This window comes from Gigantopelta aegis, chromosome 7 (genome assembly GCF_016097555.1).
Source record: "Gigantopelta aegis isolate Gae_Host chromosome 7, Gae_host_genome, whole genome shotgun sequence".
NCBI lineage: Eukaryota > Metazoa > Mollusca > Gastropoda > Neomphalida > Peltospiridae > Gigantopelta > Gigantopelta aegis.
Window position 1 is genome coordinate 42,058,674 of NC_054705.1, and position 14,849 is coordinate 42,073,522.

General features: G+C 39.7%; 1 protein-coding gene and 1 long non-coding RNA gene across 2 annotated transcripts; both read right to left on the bottom strand.

The window, feature by feature from the left end:
* Positions 1-207: 207 nt before the first annotated feature.
* Positions 208-1,624, bottom strand: LOC121377131. The gene is made up of 2 exons (XR_005958584.1): positions 1,187-1,624; positions 208-588 (listed from the first exon to the last, which is right to left on the bottom strand). It is a non-coding gene; the product is annotated as an uncharacterized LOC121377131 (long non-coding RNA).
* Positions 1,625-9,477: 7,853 nt separating this feature from the next.
* LOC121378138 lies at positions 9,478-11,383 on the bottom strand. The gene has a single exon (XM_041506240.1). It carries the CDS (start codon positions 11,070-11,072, stop codon positions 9,810-9,812), a length of 1,263 nt encoding a protein of 420 aa, XP_041362174.1. The 5' UTR covers positions 11,073-11,383; the 3' UTR covers positions 9,478-9,809.
* Positions 11,384-14,849: the final 3,466 nt, after the last annotated feature.

Genomic DNA, 14,849 nt, shown 5'->3' on the forward strand with positions numbered 1-14,849 from the left:
TATGATACATGTATGTACAGGGCCATGTTTAACCTAAATTAACATGAGATCAAAGGTGGATTCAAAGGGAGGGGACCTGGAGACTTATCCCCCTCCCCCCTTAAAAATATTCAAGTGTCTCCTTCTTTCCTCTTAATTTGTTTTTGTTTTTTCCATTGGAATGCCCTTTTGACATGTTGGTCCATGTGCAATTTTCCTATTAGTCTCTCTCTCCCCCCCCCCCCCCCCCAAAAAAAGAAAGATATATATATATATATATATATATATATATATATATATATTTCCTGGATCCATCACTGGAGATAGTGAAAGGGGGGTAGAAAAGGGGTGGAGAATCAAGGCACAGTAATATAAAGGCTCCCCACTTTTAAGATATTTTGTTTTATATTTGCTTTATAATAGTGTAAATATAAAAGTGTGCCCCCCCCCCCCCTACTTTTTGGCACCTTCCTACGCCACTGCTATAAAAGAGAAAACACCTCAAGTTTTCTCCAGTTCCGAGACTAATTAATACACCTGCTTCTCACTTTATAGCATATGCTTCCATCTTTAAATTTGATAATCCCCTAGCTAGAGCTAAAAGCACACCTGTAAACTAAACAGCACACCTGTAAACTGAAAAGGGCACCTGTAAACTGAAAAGGGCACCTGTAAACTAAACAGCACACCTGTAAACTAAACAGCACACCTGTAAACTGAAAAGCACACCTGTAAACTAAACAGCACACCTGTAAACTGAAAAGGGCACCTGTAAACTGAACAGCACACCAGTAAACTGAAAAGCACACCTGTAAACTAAATAGCACACCTGTAAACTGAAAAGGGCACCTGTAAACTAAACAGAAAACCTGTAAAGTGAAAAGCACACCTGTAAACTGAACAGCACACCTGTAAACTGAAAAGGGCACCTGTAAACTGAAAAGGGCACCTGTAAACTAAACAGCACACCTGTAAACTGAAAAGCACACCTGTAAACTAAACAGCACACCTGTAAACTGAAAAGGGCACCTGTAAACTGAACAGCACACCAGTAAACTGAAAAGCACCTGTAAACTAAACAGCACACCTGTAAACTGAAAAGGGCACCTGTAAACTGAACAGAAAACCTGTAAAGTGAAAAGCACACCTGTAAACTGAACAGCACACCTGTAAACTGAAAAGGGCACCTGTAAACTGAAAAGGGCACCTGTAAACTAAACAGCACACCTGTAAACTAAACAGCACACCTGTAAACTGAAAAGCACACCTGTAAACTGAACAGCACACCCTGTAAACTAAACAGCACACCTGTAAACTGAAAAGCACACCTGTAAACTAAACAGCACCTGTAAACTGAACAGCACACCTGTAAACTGAAAAGCACACCTGTAAACTGAACAGCACATCTGTAAACTAAAAAGCACACCTGTAAACTAAACAGCACACCTGTAAACTGAACAGCACACCTGTAAACTAAACAGCACACCTGTAAACTGAAAAGGGCACCGTTTCTTATTTTCGAGGCGGGACGTAGCTCAGTGGTACAGTGCTCGCCTGATGCGTGATCGATCACAGATCGATTCCCATCGGTGGGCCCATTGGGCCATTTCTCGTTCCAGCCAGTGCTCCACAACTGGTATAACAAAGGCTGTGGTATGTACTATCCTGTCTGTGGGATGGTGCATATAAAAGATCCCTTGGTGCTAATCGAAAAGAGTAGCCCATGAAGTGGCGACTCTGGGTTTCCTCTCTCAATATCTGTGTGGTCCTTAACTACATGTCTGACAACATATAACCGTAAATAAAATGTGTTGAGTGCGTCAATAAATAAACCATTTCCTTCCTGTATGTATTTATTATGTATGTATGGATCATATTTATTTATTAGCTTTGTTTATTATAAATGGCGGGATCTAGCTTGGTAGAATGCTTCCCTGAGGTTCTTCGGTCACAGGATCGAATCTCCTCGGTGAACCCATTTTCTGTTTGGGTTTTCTTCCATCCCAACCAGAGCCCTATGACTAATATATTAAATGCCATGTTATGTTCTATCCCGTCTGTGGGATGGTGCATGTAAAAGATTCCTTGCTACTAATGAAAAAATGTAGCGGGTTTCCTCTAAGACTTCAAGACAAATGTTTGACATCCAATAGCCATTGATTAATAAATCAATGTGCTCTAGTGGTGTTATTAAACAAAACAAACTTTAATGTTTATTTTGCTATCACTGTATCGTTTTCTCCATAAGCAAAATCAAAATGAGCTGAAGATCAATCTTCTGAAATGGTACTAGGAGACAAATCACATAAAGTTTCAAATAAAGTGTATTAAATTTATTACTGTAAGGTGATCAATTTGTCACTCTTCTAAAACTTCCCAGGCGAGTGCGGAGGGGAACAGGAGTGATCACTCTCCTTTCCTGATGGAAACGGTCAATTTTTTTTTTTTAAATTGGCTACAGCCCTTATATTAACTCCATTTCATTTACTGTCCTAATAAAACACACAAATTAGTGATTCATTTCACATTTCATTTCACATTGTATATTTGTTATGTTAATTTAAATCAGCAGGATAATTATAATAATTAATCACTGTTATAACTATTGTTTCATTATGCGTAAAGTCGCTGACTCCAATTATTAGGCATTGTAAAATATGTTCAGCTATTAAAAGTTTTTTTAGCTACCGTACCCTTTGTCCCTACATATTATTTGCAACTTTCTGCTTAATTTATTAAGTTAGTCAACAAAGACCAATATTATTCTAATGTTTTTGTGTGGAGTGTGCATGTGTGTGTCTGTTCAAGTGTGCCATGTTTTGTGATAAATTATTATCTCATTTAAGAATTGAAAATTTAAAGGCGCAAACTCTAGTTTCAGCCTGTAAAAATGAAGACTTTAGTTTAGTTAATCTACAAACCTGAAACACACATTTGGATAAGTTTATAACAAAGAGAAGCTAAAGTCTGTTGATAGCCATTTCTTCTCAGACTAACATGTTTTTAGAATTGTGAAAAATACATTTTGAGTTATTGAGAAACGTGGATGACCAGATCACTTCATGTGTATAAAAATGAATATTCTAAATAATAAAATGTAAATACTTCTAATTTAAATTATCAAAATCATCTTTAAAGGGACACACCCTAGTTACGTTTATTTGTTAACCATTACGGCGTTGTTTTTCGCTATTAAACCCCATTTTTCACAAATAAAATTGCACTTTACTTACATTTTACTATTTAGAATACACATTTCCATTCACCTGAAGTGCTTTTTGGTAATCCTGATGTTTGTAAAACCACGAAATGAATTTTTTGCATTTTTTCACAAGACGTGTTGTCGAGAAAAAAACGTTAAGCAAGCGAGGTCCAATCTATTTTTAGAGGGGATATTTCCATTTCAATGTCACAGACGTTGGTATATCACGTGACCGTTATAATTTTGGTTCGATTTGCTTTCTCGTGCACGGTTCGCGCAATCAACATCCGATTTGTTGTTGTTCATTTGTGAGATTTTTCTTCACAGTTCGTGAACATTTTCAGTAACAATAAAGTTCAGACAAGTAAGTGTCTCAATACAAAACGTTACAAACCCTTAAAACCAATAATTTTGCTAAGTCTTACGATATCTGGATAGGGGATACAACCAGGACAGAACAGTTGGAACATGTCCAGGAGAGGTGAAACGAACGCACCCCAAGTCTGTGAAATTTGCAGTGACGTAGGCATTGTTGTGATTCGAGCGATATCTACCGGTGACATCAGAATACTAACTTTCAAAATTATTTCAAGCAATTGGGACATGGGGATTCCCATGGTATTTATCGATATAAAACCTGCTTTTTCACTCCATTTGATAAAAACGTGATCTAAGTGTGTTACAGGTTTGTAGATTAACCAAATTATAATTTATTTTCGCTGGATGGAACTAGGGTGTGCGGCTTTAATATTGAAAAATATGTTGTAGTGTTTAAAAACTAGGGTCTGTCACTAAAAATCGATGTGCTCTAGTGGCGTCGTTCAATAAATCAAACTACTGTAATGTAAAATATTCAGATATGGTTATCTGCCCTTTGTTTAAGGGCCATCACGAGACTTAAATGTGTGATTCATCCATGTTGCTGTTGTGTTTCTGTCTCTGTGCCAAGAGGCAGGACTGTGTCAACCATATTTATACATAGCCTATGTTATTTTGTTACATGTGTACAAAACCATTATTGTGTCCAGTAAATAAAAATGTTTTTAAAACAAAATATGCAATACATTTCTGTGTTTTGTTCTCTATATTGAAATTTTTTTTATAAAATAAAATACCACAACAATAAATGGCAGAATAAATAATATATTGGCTGTGTGAGTGGGCTTTGCTTCAGGAATTAGAACATGATTAAATAATAGTATATTAAAGATCTATAGATCTTGAAATAATTTATTATACTAGGCCTATGTCATAAAAGATACAAAAGTTATATAATTATTTGGGAAGCAGTCTCGCCCCCACCGCCATAAAATTTGGGGGACAGTGCCCCATTCATCCCCTGTCTGTCGCCTATGATAACCGCAGGAACAAATGAAGTCTGTTACAACTAAAGCCTGTTATGCTATTGTTATTGTAACCGATTGTGCAGGGGGCGGGACATAGCCCAGTGGTAAAACGTTCGCTTGATGCGCAATCGGTCTGGGATCGATCCCCATCGGTGGACCCATTGGGCTGTTTCTCGCTGTAGCTAGTGCACCACGACTGGTATATCAAAGGCTGTGGTATGTGTTATCCTGTGTGGGATGGTGCATATAAAAGATCCCTTGCTGCTAATCGAAAAGAGTAGCCCATGAAGTGGCGACAGCAGGTTTCCTCTCAATATCAGTGTGGTCCTTAACCATATGTCCGATGCCATATAACCGTAAATAATTGTGCAGAGGATCGCCAAAACAAATGGCAGAAAAACCAAAAGAACAAAAATTGTTATCATGTGATTTCACATTCGGACGATCCTCCCACGCAGGATTGAGAGTTCCGCTCAACTGGAAAAAAATAATCGGATTTTACATATAAAAGTCCTTGTCTGTCTGAGGTTCCATTTGCTGAAGGTTCGATCCTCCTCAGTGGGCCCGTTTGATTATTTCCCGTCCCAACCAATGATCCATCAAAGGACGTCGTGTATGCTATCCTGTTTGTGGGATGTGAGAAGTATGCCATGTATCATTTATTATAAACACATTGGTACGACTGAAAACAAACGGTTTCTTGTCGTGGCTCTGTGACCAGGCCATTTTACATGCATACCACAACTTAATGCAACTTGTTAACGTATATTTCGTGTATTATTCTCGAGTGTAACCCGCGTCATCTAATTGTATGTCAAGGGGTTCTATATATGTGTGTGTGTGTGTGTGTGTGTGTGTGTGTGTGTACATAATCTGGGGAACCCCTCCCCCCCTCCCGTCTACGGCTCCGCGCCTTCGGCGCTCGCATTTGATGAGTTCCATTTACATGAAATTTCGACCCCCCACTAATCATGATGGCTACGGGCCTGAAGTTATATACAATATTCATAAGTTAGACGAAACATCAAATTAGGATCGTATCGGGTTGCATGGGTCTACCACTGTGGACAAGTTGCTGCACTTTATGTTATGTGTAATCATGTACGTTATAAAAACGTGTGATACTTGCATACCATATCGATATACAGGACTTCTCCCTATGCTTGTAAATGTGTATCAAAGTACTGATGGTATCGCTAACGATCTTGACCAGTGTTCTCGGGTACAAAATACAAAATAGTAACCAAACACTATTGCACATACAGATATATCTTTACTTCAAACTGATCTTCATGTAAAGAAGATGTCATGTTCTAAATTCTTCAAAGCAAACAGCATGTCAACTTTTACTTCCGCGTTTACATGTGACGTCAAACTTTGAGTCGCATTTACTTGGCTTCTGACGTCATGCTAAGTTGTAGGTTTTCGCGTGTGACAGCTCATATACGTTTTAAAACTTTGTAAATATCAGATATTATCATCCATTAAAGGCTTTTGTAGGAGATATCGCTGGCACTATAATTGGCGATATCTCCTGCGATATTTCCGCAGGAGATATCGCTTCTTATAATCTTGATTGGTCAGATTTTAATCACAAGTTAATGTTTTGTTACGTCACTGTGTTTGTTTCAGCGCTAAACCTACCATTAGTGACGTCACGCCACTGTCGTTATGCTAGTTAACGAGTCTACCGCTGACATTCAACCCACATTACTGACATTGTTACAACTGTCGCAAATGAAAAGAATGATAATGGATGATAAAAAGAATACCCCCCTCTCGCCCCCCCCCCCCCCCCCCCCCCCGTGTCTTGTGATATAATTTATCAGCCTCGGATTTCATACTTTTATTAACTCGTGCTGATAAATTATGATATTACAAGACACTGGAAGTCTATTTATTTCAAGTGAAGTTGTATGTATTTGATACAAATGATAGTGAAAATAAAATAAAATAAAATAATAAATAAAATAAGATAAATAAATAAGTAAATAAATAAATAAATACAAAAACATAATTTGTGGATAGACATGTAACATTGATTAGTAGTTGTACAATTGAACAATTTTTTTAATGAAACGATAAGGGGTAAATAGAGCTGTGATAAAGGTCTATGTGAGTTAGGCATGGGCGGATCCAAGGGGGGGGGGGACCAGGGGGACGCGTCCCCCCAAAAAATTGTTCAAGTGCCCTCAAAATGTCCAAGTGCCCTTTTTGTTTGTAGAATTTTTTTTTTTTTAAGTAAACAATAATTATATTGTAGATAAATGAAATCAAGATTTTCGCGTACATGCGCAAGCTTGCAGATATGTGTCTGTGTTATTGAGTCTCAATGGGGCCCCATTGAGGTTCTAACGCGAGTGACGCCAATTTACTTCATTATTGCTAGTATATTATGACGTAGAACTGTAGGAATTCATATTAATTGTAAATATCAAAACTTGTAGTAAGGTGCCCTTTTGACGAGTCAATGTGCCCTTCTTTTTTGGTCCCCCCCAAAAAAATATTTCCTGGATCCGCCTATGTTAGGGGTTTTGTTGGGGGTTTTAGGGGGAAGGGGGGGGGGGTATATTTTGTTAAATTTTAAATACTGATACATCACTGGTAAATCCGCGTGAATAGTTAACTATAATTCTAATTGTTAAAAGTAGCAAACACATTCCACTAAAGTTAATTTTATTGTATGAATATTTTAATTTTGCGTTGTTAAAATACCCTTGACAGGCGGCTCCAGAGACTTCGTTTAAGTTAATGTTTCACTGCTTTTGGTCTTAAACCATTCCGATGTAAACTTTAGTAGACCGTTTTTCGCAGCCATTTTAACATCTTATACGAAATATGTATGTTAGTCGCTGGAGACCGGCCTCGGTGGCGTCGTGGTTAGGCCATCGGTCTACAGGCTGGTAGGTACTGGGTTCGGATCCCAGTTGAGGCATGGGATTTTTAATCCAAATACCGACTCCAAACCCTGAGTGAGTGCTCCGCAAGGCTCAATGTGTAGATGTAAACCACTTGCACCGACCAGTGGTCCATAAATGGTTCAACAAAGGCCATGGTTTGTGCTATCCTGCCTGTGGGAAGCGCAAATAAAAGATCCATTGCTGCCTGTCGTAAAAGATGTGGCGACAGCGGGTTTCCTCTAAAAACAGTGTCAGAATGACCATATGTTTGACGTCCAATAGCCGATGATAAGATAAAAAAATCAATGTGCTCTAGTGGCGTCGTTAAATAAAACAAACTTTACTTATTTTAAGTCGCTAGAGATTCACAGCTCCTACGACGCTCGTGACAACTGTCGATCATGCCCCCCAATTTGCATACAGCCTGGATACCGTCCAGTCATTGCAGTCACATGATTACGCAGCGGTGTGTTTGATAATTATAATGACTGCATATTCGTCAATCAACTTGTAGAAGGAACATTTCGTTATGGATGTGATGAAGTTTTGTTTGATTTTGTGTGTTGTAGTAGCGACTACATACGCACGATGCAACTTCCAGCAAGGAAATTGCAAAGTCGTGTCACGTAAGACCGTGAAATTCTGTCAAAAAGTTTATCTTTTGCTCTTTTTAGTAACTGATCTTAATTAATTTTAGTAACCAATCGAGATTGCCCCCCCCCCCCCCCCCACACCCCAGAAAAAATTCGGAAAGCACTATAGAAACTTAAAGAAAAGGAGTTTTAGACTATTAACTACTCAGTTGCCCCACCCAAACAAACAAATCCTAGCTACGGCCCTGTGTTGGGATGGAAGATGGGGACCTTGTAGTTCATCAAGATAAACTCGAATATAAGTGCACATTCGAGTTTTATCTGGATAAACTAGGGACTTTGTAGTTTATCAAGGGTATAATATCCGTCCGGTCCCCCCCCCCCCCCCCACCTTTATTATTTTTAGTGAGGGTATGGGGAGGGGGGGAGGGGGGGGGGGACCGGGCGGATATTTTCCCACTCAACGCTGGGGCGGGAAGTAGCCCAGTGGTACAGCGCTCGCTTGATGCGCGGTCGGTCTGGGATCGATTCCTGTCTGTGGGCCCATTGGGCTATTTCTCGTTCCAGCCAGTGCACCACGACTGGTATATCAACGGCCATGGTATGTGCTTTACTGTCTGTGAAAAAGTGCACATTTTATTTACAGGTTATATGGCGTTGGATGGGTAAGGAATGGAGATCTGGGTGGTGATCCGATAGTTCTGGCATAATCTGAGCTTCTAGATTATGGTAGCCCCACTCCCATGGCTAGTGATATTCAGTGTTGGGCTAGTAAAAAATCACTATTGCCATGCCCGACGGCTAGTGATTTTTTTTTTTGTCAAATGCTGCAGTTAAGTCGATTTTGTAAATATGAATATCCTTCCCCCACCATCACCACCACCACCCAATGTTAGTGTTTTTAATATCTCTCTCTCTCTCTCTCTCTCTCTCTCTCTCTCTCTCTCTCTCTCTCTCTCTCTCTCTCTCTCTCTCTCTCTCTCTCTCTCTCTCTCTCTCTCTCTCATATTAACGCATTATATAACGGAGTGCATGTGAACGGAGTTACCTAATATACAAGAACTATTAATAGCAGCCCATATATCAATCTACTTAAAGTTTAATATGATCTTGTTTCCGCTACGTTCCAAACTAAGATTTAAGGGAGTCTACAATATTCCTATAGATTATGAGTCCATAATATATTGTTCTTATCCGATAAATAAGTAAGCATCCTCGGGAACACATGGCCCTTGACTACTAAACATCCGCCAATGAGGTGAGTTTATCTAAACCTCCGTTCTGCATCAGTTCTAAAAAGCAACCATTCGTTCACTTGCTCGGAGGAGTTAATCTGCCATACATCCACCTTACTACTATCTACGCAGTGTTTATGATCCAAACACCACTTGACAACAAGTTGTTAAATTCAGAACGAAAGGCTGTATACCTTTCATATTCTGTAGGGAGTTCTAAAACTCGACCACACGTGTGTGCCACTGGGCATCGGCCAAGTCCAGTTCGTTTGGCAAATGTTATGGTAATGACATTGGGCGTTTGCAGCATTAAATTTGAACCCGTTGTGAATCTCAGGAATTGCTTTAATGTAGATGGACTCATTTCACGTACAAATCATCTTAGGTGGTTCACTGTCTCCATCTCCGATTCAGACATAACATTCGGCGGTACAAGTATCTTGCATACTTTCCGATTAGTTGGTACCAATTCCACATACAATTTCTGTAAGTCTTCGGGACTGAGAACCTTGCCCATGTCTTCCAGGACTTTTGACCAGCAGTCTATTATGTACTTAGGTTTCTGAATGAGTTCCTTGTGGGCAAGTTCCTGTACAAGTTTCCTCAAATTGTCTTGTCGGATGTGTTCTGCATTTATAATTGTCTAAAACTTCTATCAGGTCATTCACATCCTCTGATGAGAAGTTGGTCATCGCCATGTTCAGAGTAGTCTTGTCTTCTGCTGGTAGAGTGTCCAGAAATGAATCTATGAGGTCAGTAGTACTCGTACCAAACATAGCCATTTCTATAACGTTTGGTACCATGTGGATTGGAAAATAGTTTGCCTGAATCCATCCTTTGTATATTATACGGCTAACTGCTTTCCATTCTTCGTGCTGAAAATCATGCCTGATGACAGGAACTTTCATTTCATTGCCATCACAACAATTTTCATAAAAGTCTGTCCAGAACTCCGTCAGACAATCTCTAAACATTCCATCACCATATCCCAATTCTTCGTTGCCATTTGGAAGAATCATGATCGCAGTGATTTCAGTTGAAAGTACTGTCGGGTCCTTGAAATGTGATATCATTTCCATGAGGCAGTTGCCTCGATGAAGTCTCATTGTGTTACCTGCCATGTGCTCTGTAGAATAGGGCAATGTAGCATCTAGTTCTTCGTTTGAGGTACTGGGAAATTGTTGGAAATTAATGTCAACGTCACTGGTGCTATTTTCAAGCATGTCTGATGATTCTAAAGGATGTTCGTTTCCTATCGGACCATCGATAATAGTATTGATATATGTAGTCTCATCTGAAAGTGCAATTGATAGTGCTGGCAGTTTTACCTCTGTGGTTTCATCTGAAGGTGCAACTGATAGTGCTGGAAGTTCATCATTAGATGAATCATCGGCGATGTCCAGTGAGTCCTTTTTGCAACATGTACTCATGTAGAGACGAAGCAATCTCACTTTAGTGCATTGGTACATGCTGTCAACTGTGGTGAGGGTATCGACAACATCGTGCTTAAAGTCTCTGATATTAACATTAAATTCATCCATTTGACCTCTGCTGGACTTGCCATCCAGGAAAAACAGCTGTTTAGCTATGTCAAGAAGTTCTCCAGCTGTAATAGTTTTGGACACCTTGAAATGTCGTATTCCTCCCCCAGTTTTTGACCGAACCTGTTTGTACTGATGATTACACTCATCCAAATGCACCCATCCTAGTTCCACACACCTAGTAGTCTTTGAAGCACTTTTGTTTCCTGTCCACTTGGTCGATGTAGAGGGTCCATAACGATCGTCGTCGTCGGATGCTGGTGATCGTTTGTGCATTTTTGCACGTAGATTTCTTAAATGTACTTTACGCGTTGCCTTTTCGGAATTTAATTCCCCTACTTGAATACGAGCAAAGTTCTTTGCAGCAAGCCTATCTCCATATAAAGGCAAATAATCAGACAGTTCTTCATCATCCAGCAAGAGTAGGACACTACAGTCAAACTGTAAAAGAGAAAGACAGTGTTATCACTTACATTTAAGTGTATATTGCTTAGAGCAATTAGCCCTAGTGATGGGAATCGGTTAGAATTCCATCATCGATTATCGGATGTAATCGGATTGTACCAACCGATCCACGTTTTGTTATATAATCGGTTTGAATATACATGTATAAGATCTTGGGAAGGATCAGACTTACTACTTTCCATGTTCACCATGTTGATTTTTTAACATAGTAACGTAGTTCATCATCTAAAATGTCTGATTCAGTAATTTTTACGTTTAAACACTTTTAAACTCGGGCAGTGATCTGTTGCATGAAATTTGGATTTAAAGAAGGTTTGTAGAAGTTTTCCGCGACAATCGATTGTGGATTTCATATTCGATCATCACATCGCTAGAGCCACAACCGATCAATTTTCGATTATAATCGATCATCGGTACACCACTGATTAATTCTGTTGAAAAGTTCTAATATGTATTATCATTCGCCGTTTACAGAAAGAGAGAAACAAAGCAAGAGAGAGAGAGAGAGAGAGAGAGAGAGAGAGAGAGAGAGAGAGAGAGAGAGAGAGAGAGAGAGAGAGAGAGAGAGAGAGACAGAGAGACAGAGAGAGACAGAGACAGACAGACAGACGGAGAGAGACAGAGACAGAGAGACACACAAACACAGAGAGAGAGAGAGAGAGAGAGAGAGAGAGAGAGAGAGAGAGAGAGAGAGAGAGAGACATATACACGCACAGTGACAGAGAAAGGGGGGGGGGATAGATACAGCGAGTGACACACAGAGAGAAATACTGGGTGATACACAAAGAGACCGAGTGACATACACACAGAGTGACAGAAAGAGTGACAGAGTGAGATAAAGTGAGACACACAGAGTGACAGAGAGAGAGACACACATTGGGTGAAATACAAAAAGACAGAGTGACACACAGAGTGACAGAGAAAGAGTGATACAGTGAGAGAAAGTGTGACACACACAGTGACAGAAACACACAGACGCACAGAGAGAGAGAGAGAGAGAGAGAGAGAGAGAGAGAGAGAGAGAGAGAGAGAGAGAGCGAGAGAGAGAGAGAGAGAGAGAGAGAAGCTCCTCCTTATTTTATTAAAATGTACATTATTACCATTGTGAAATGTTTTATCGTCTCAAATATTTAAATTATTATCGCAGATTCGTTAAATGTCATTAACTCACTCACTGAAACCTATCGCTAAGCGATTCCTACCCAACGTGTGATTATTCGTCACTGAACGTAGCTGTAGCCTAGAATGAGAAGTTTTTGGGGCGGGAGATGCGACTATATACAGTGTATAGATATAGCTGAACCACTGTAGACGTTAAATTATTTATCAAACAATAAAAACTCGTTATTCGTACCTTCTTGTCTCGCATTCGTTGTACATCCTCTTCTGGAATGCCGCGATCTTTTAACAGAAACTCTTTGTCCAAGTTTGTCCATTTCTCAATGGCGTCAAAGCTTGGGCGTAATCTTTAATAACTCATGTGCACGTTTTAATAACTCGTGCACACGCTTTAATATCTCGTGCGCACGCTTTAATAACTCGTGCGCACGCTTTAATATTTCGTGTGCACGCTTTAATAACTCGTGCGCACGCTTTAATATTTCGTGCGCACGCTTTAATATTTCGTGTGCACGCTTTAATAACTCGTGCGCACGCTTTAATATTTCGTGCGCACGCTTTAATAACTCGTGCGCACGCTTTAATAACTCGTGGGCACGCTTTAAATAAAAAAATTCTATGTCCCTTCAGCGCCGTGGTATGAAATATCTAAAGTGTTTGGGGTTTATTTATTTTGTTTTCTGAATAATTCCGAATATTTGTTATAATTTTTGCATTAATGCAGGGGTTGCCAAATAGCCCAGTGATAAAGCGCTGGCTTGATGTGCGGTCAGTCTAGGATCGATCCCTGTCAGTGGGCCCATTGGGCCATTTCTCGTTCCAGCCAGTGCACCACGACTGGTATATCAAAGGCTGTGGTATGTGCTATCCTGTCTGTGAGCTTTACAACCTCCTCATCAGTACGTACCATGGGTTACTTTAAATGGAGTAAGTATTAGTATTACATGAGCTTCAGTAGTGTAGTGAGGTTGAAATTTGTCTTCATAGAAAAGTTTCAGCTTGTTGTCCCTGCTCCCCCACCCCACCATCAACAATTAAAACTTCATGAAATTTGGGGAAAAACTGCCTCTATTCCTCTAACATAACCCTGGCAATTAAGAAAATGGCCACAGCTAAATATATGCTGTACATAAATAGTCTCGACAGTATTTGCCATGGCAATTGCTGGGCTCGAACTTAAGAATTTCTCTCCAATGGTAACTTTGTAAAAAATTGCCATGGGTGAAACGGTCCACCGACGGCAATTTTGAGCCTCCTTATGGCAATGGGTTTTTTTTTAAAATGACATTTCTAGCAAATAAACATAACTGAAGGTTATTTTGCTGTATGTAGACCTATTTCAATTGTGCAAATGTTAAATACTGGCAGATAATGTATACCAGATATATTCATTTTGTCATTGTTGAGGAGAATTACCGATGGCAGATAAGTGCCGTTAGTGATGATTTCTACCTACGGCAATTTATATCTCAACGACAGAAATTGTCGTCAGTGTCTTCATTAAGTTCAAGACCTGCAGTTGATACGCAGTTGGTCTAGGATCGATTCCCGTCAGTGGGCCCATTGCGTTATTTTTTGTTACAGCCAGTGCGCCACAACTGATATATCAAAGGCAGTGGTGTGTGTGCTATCCTGTCTGTGGGAAGGTGACTATAAAATATCCCTTGCTACTAATGGAAAAGTGTAGTCTCTCTGAGTGTCATAATTACCAAATGCCTGACATCCAGTAGCTGATGATCAATAAATCAGTGTGTTCTGGTGGTGGTGTTAAACAAAAGAAACTTTATCACGGTTTGACACAGACTGTATTATAATATGTATTTTAAATTACGTCTTTACATCACATTGGTTAGTCACGGTTAATACATTTTTCTCATTTAGATTCACACAGAAGAAATTGAAATAGAAGCAGAAAAAGATCTACTGAAGTTAATTTGTGACATGTATACTGTGAGTATTTCTACTGAAGTTAATTTGTGACATGTATACTGTGAGTATTTCTACTGAAGTTAATTTGTGACATGTATACTGTGAGTATTTCTACTGAAGTTAACTTGTGACATGTATACTGTGAGTATTTCTACTGAAGTTAATTTGTGACATGTATACTGCGAGTATTTCTACTAAGTTAATTTGTGACACATATGCTGTGAGTATTTCCAAGGCTATATACTGAAGTTAATTTGTGACATATCAGTGGATTCCACCCCATATCAGTGGACCCCGCCCCATATCAGGGGACTCCACCCCATATCAGTGGACTCTGCCCCATATCATTGGACTCCACCCAATATCATTGGACTCCACCCCCATATCAGTGGACTCCACCCCCATATCAGAGGACTCCACCCCCACCCCATATCAGTGGACTCCACCCCCACCCCATTCCACTGCCCACCCCATTCCACAGGACTACACACCATATCATTGGACTCCACCCCCACCACATTCCACAGGACTACACACCAT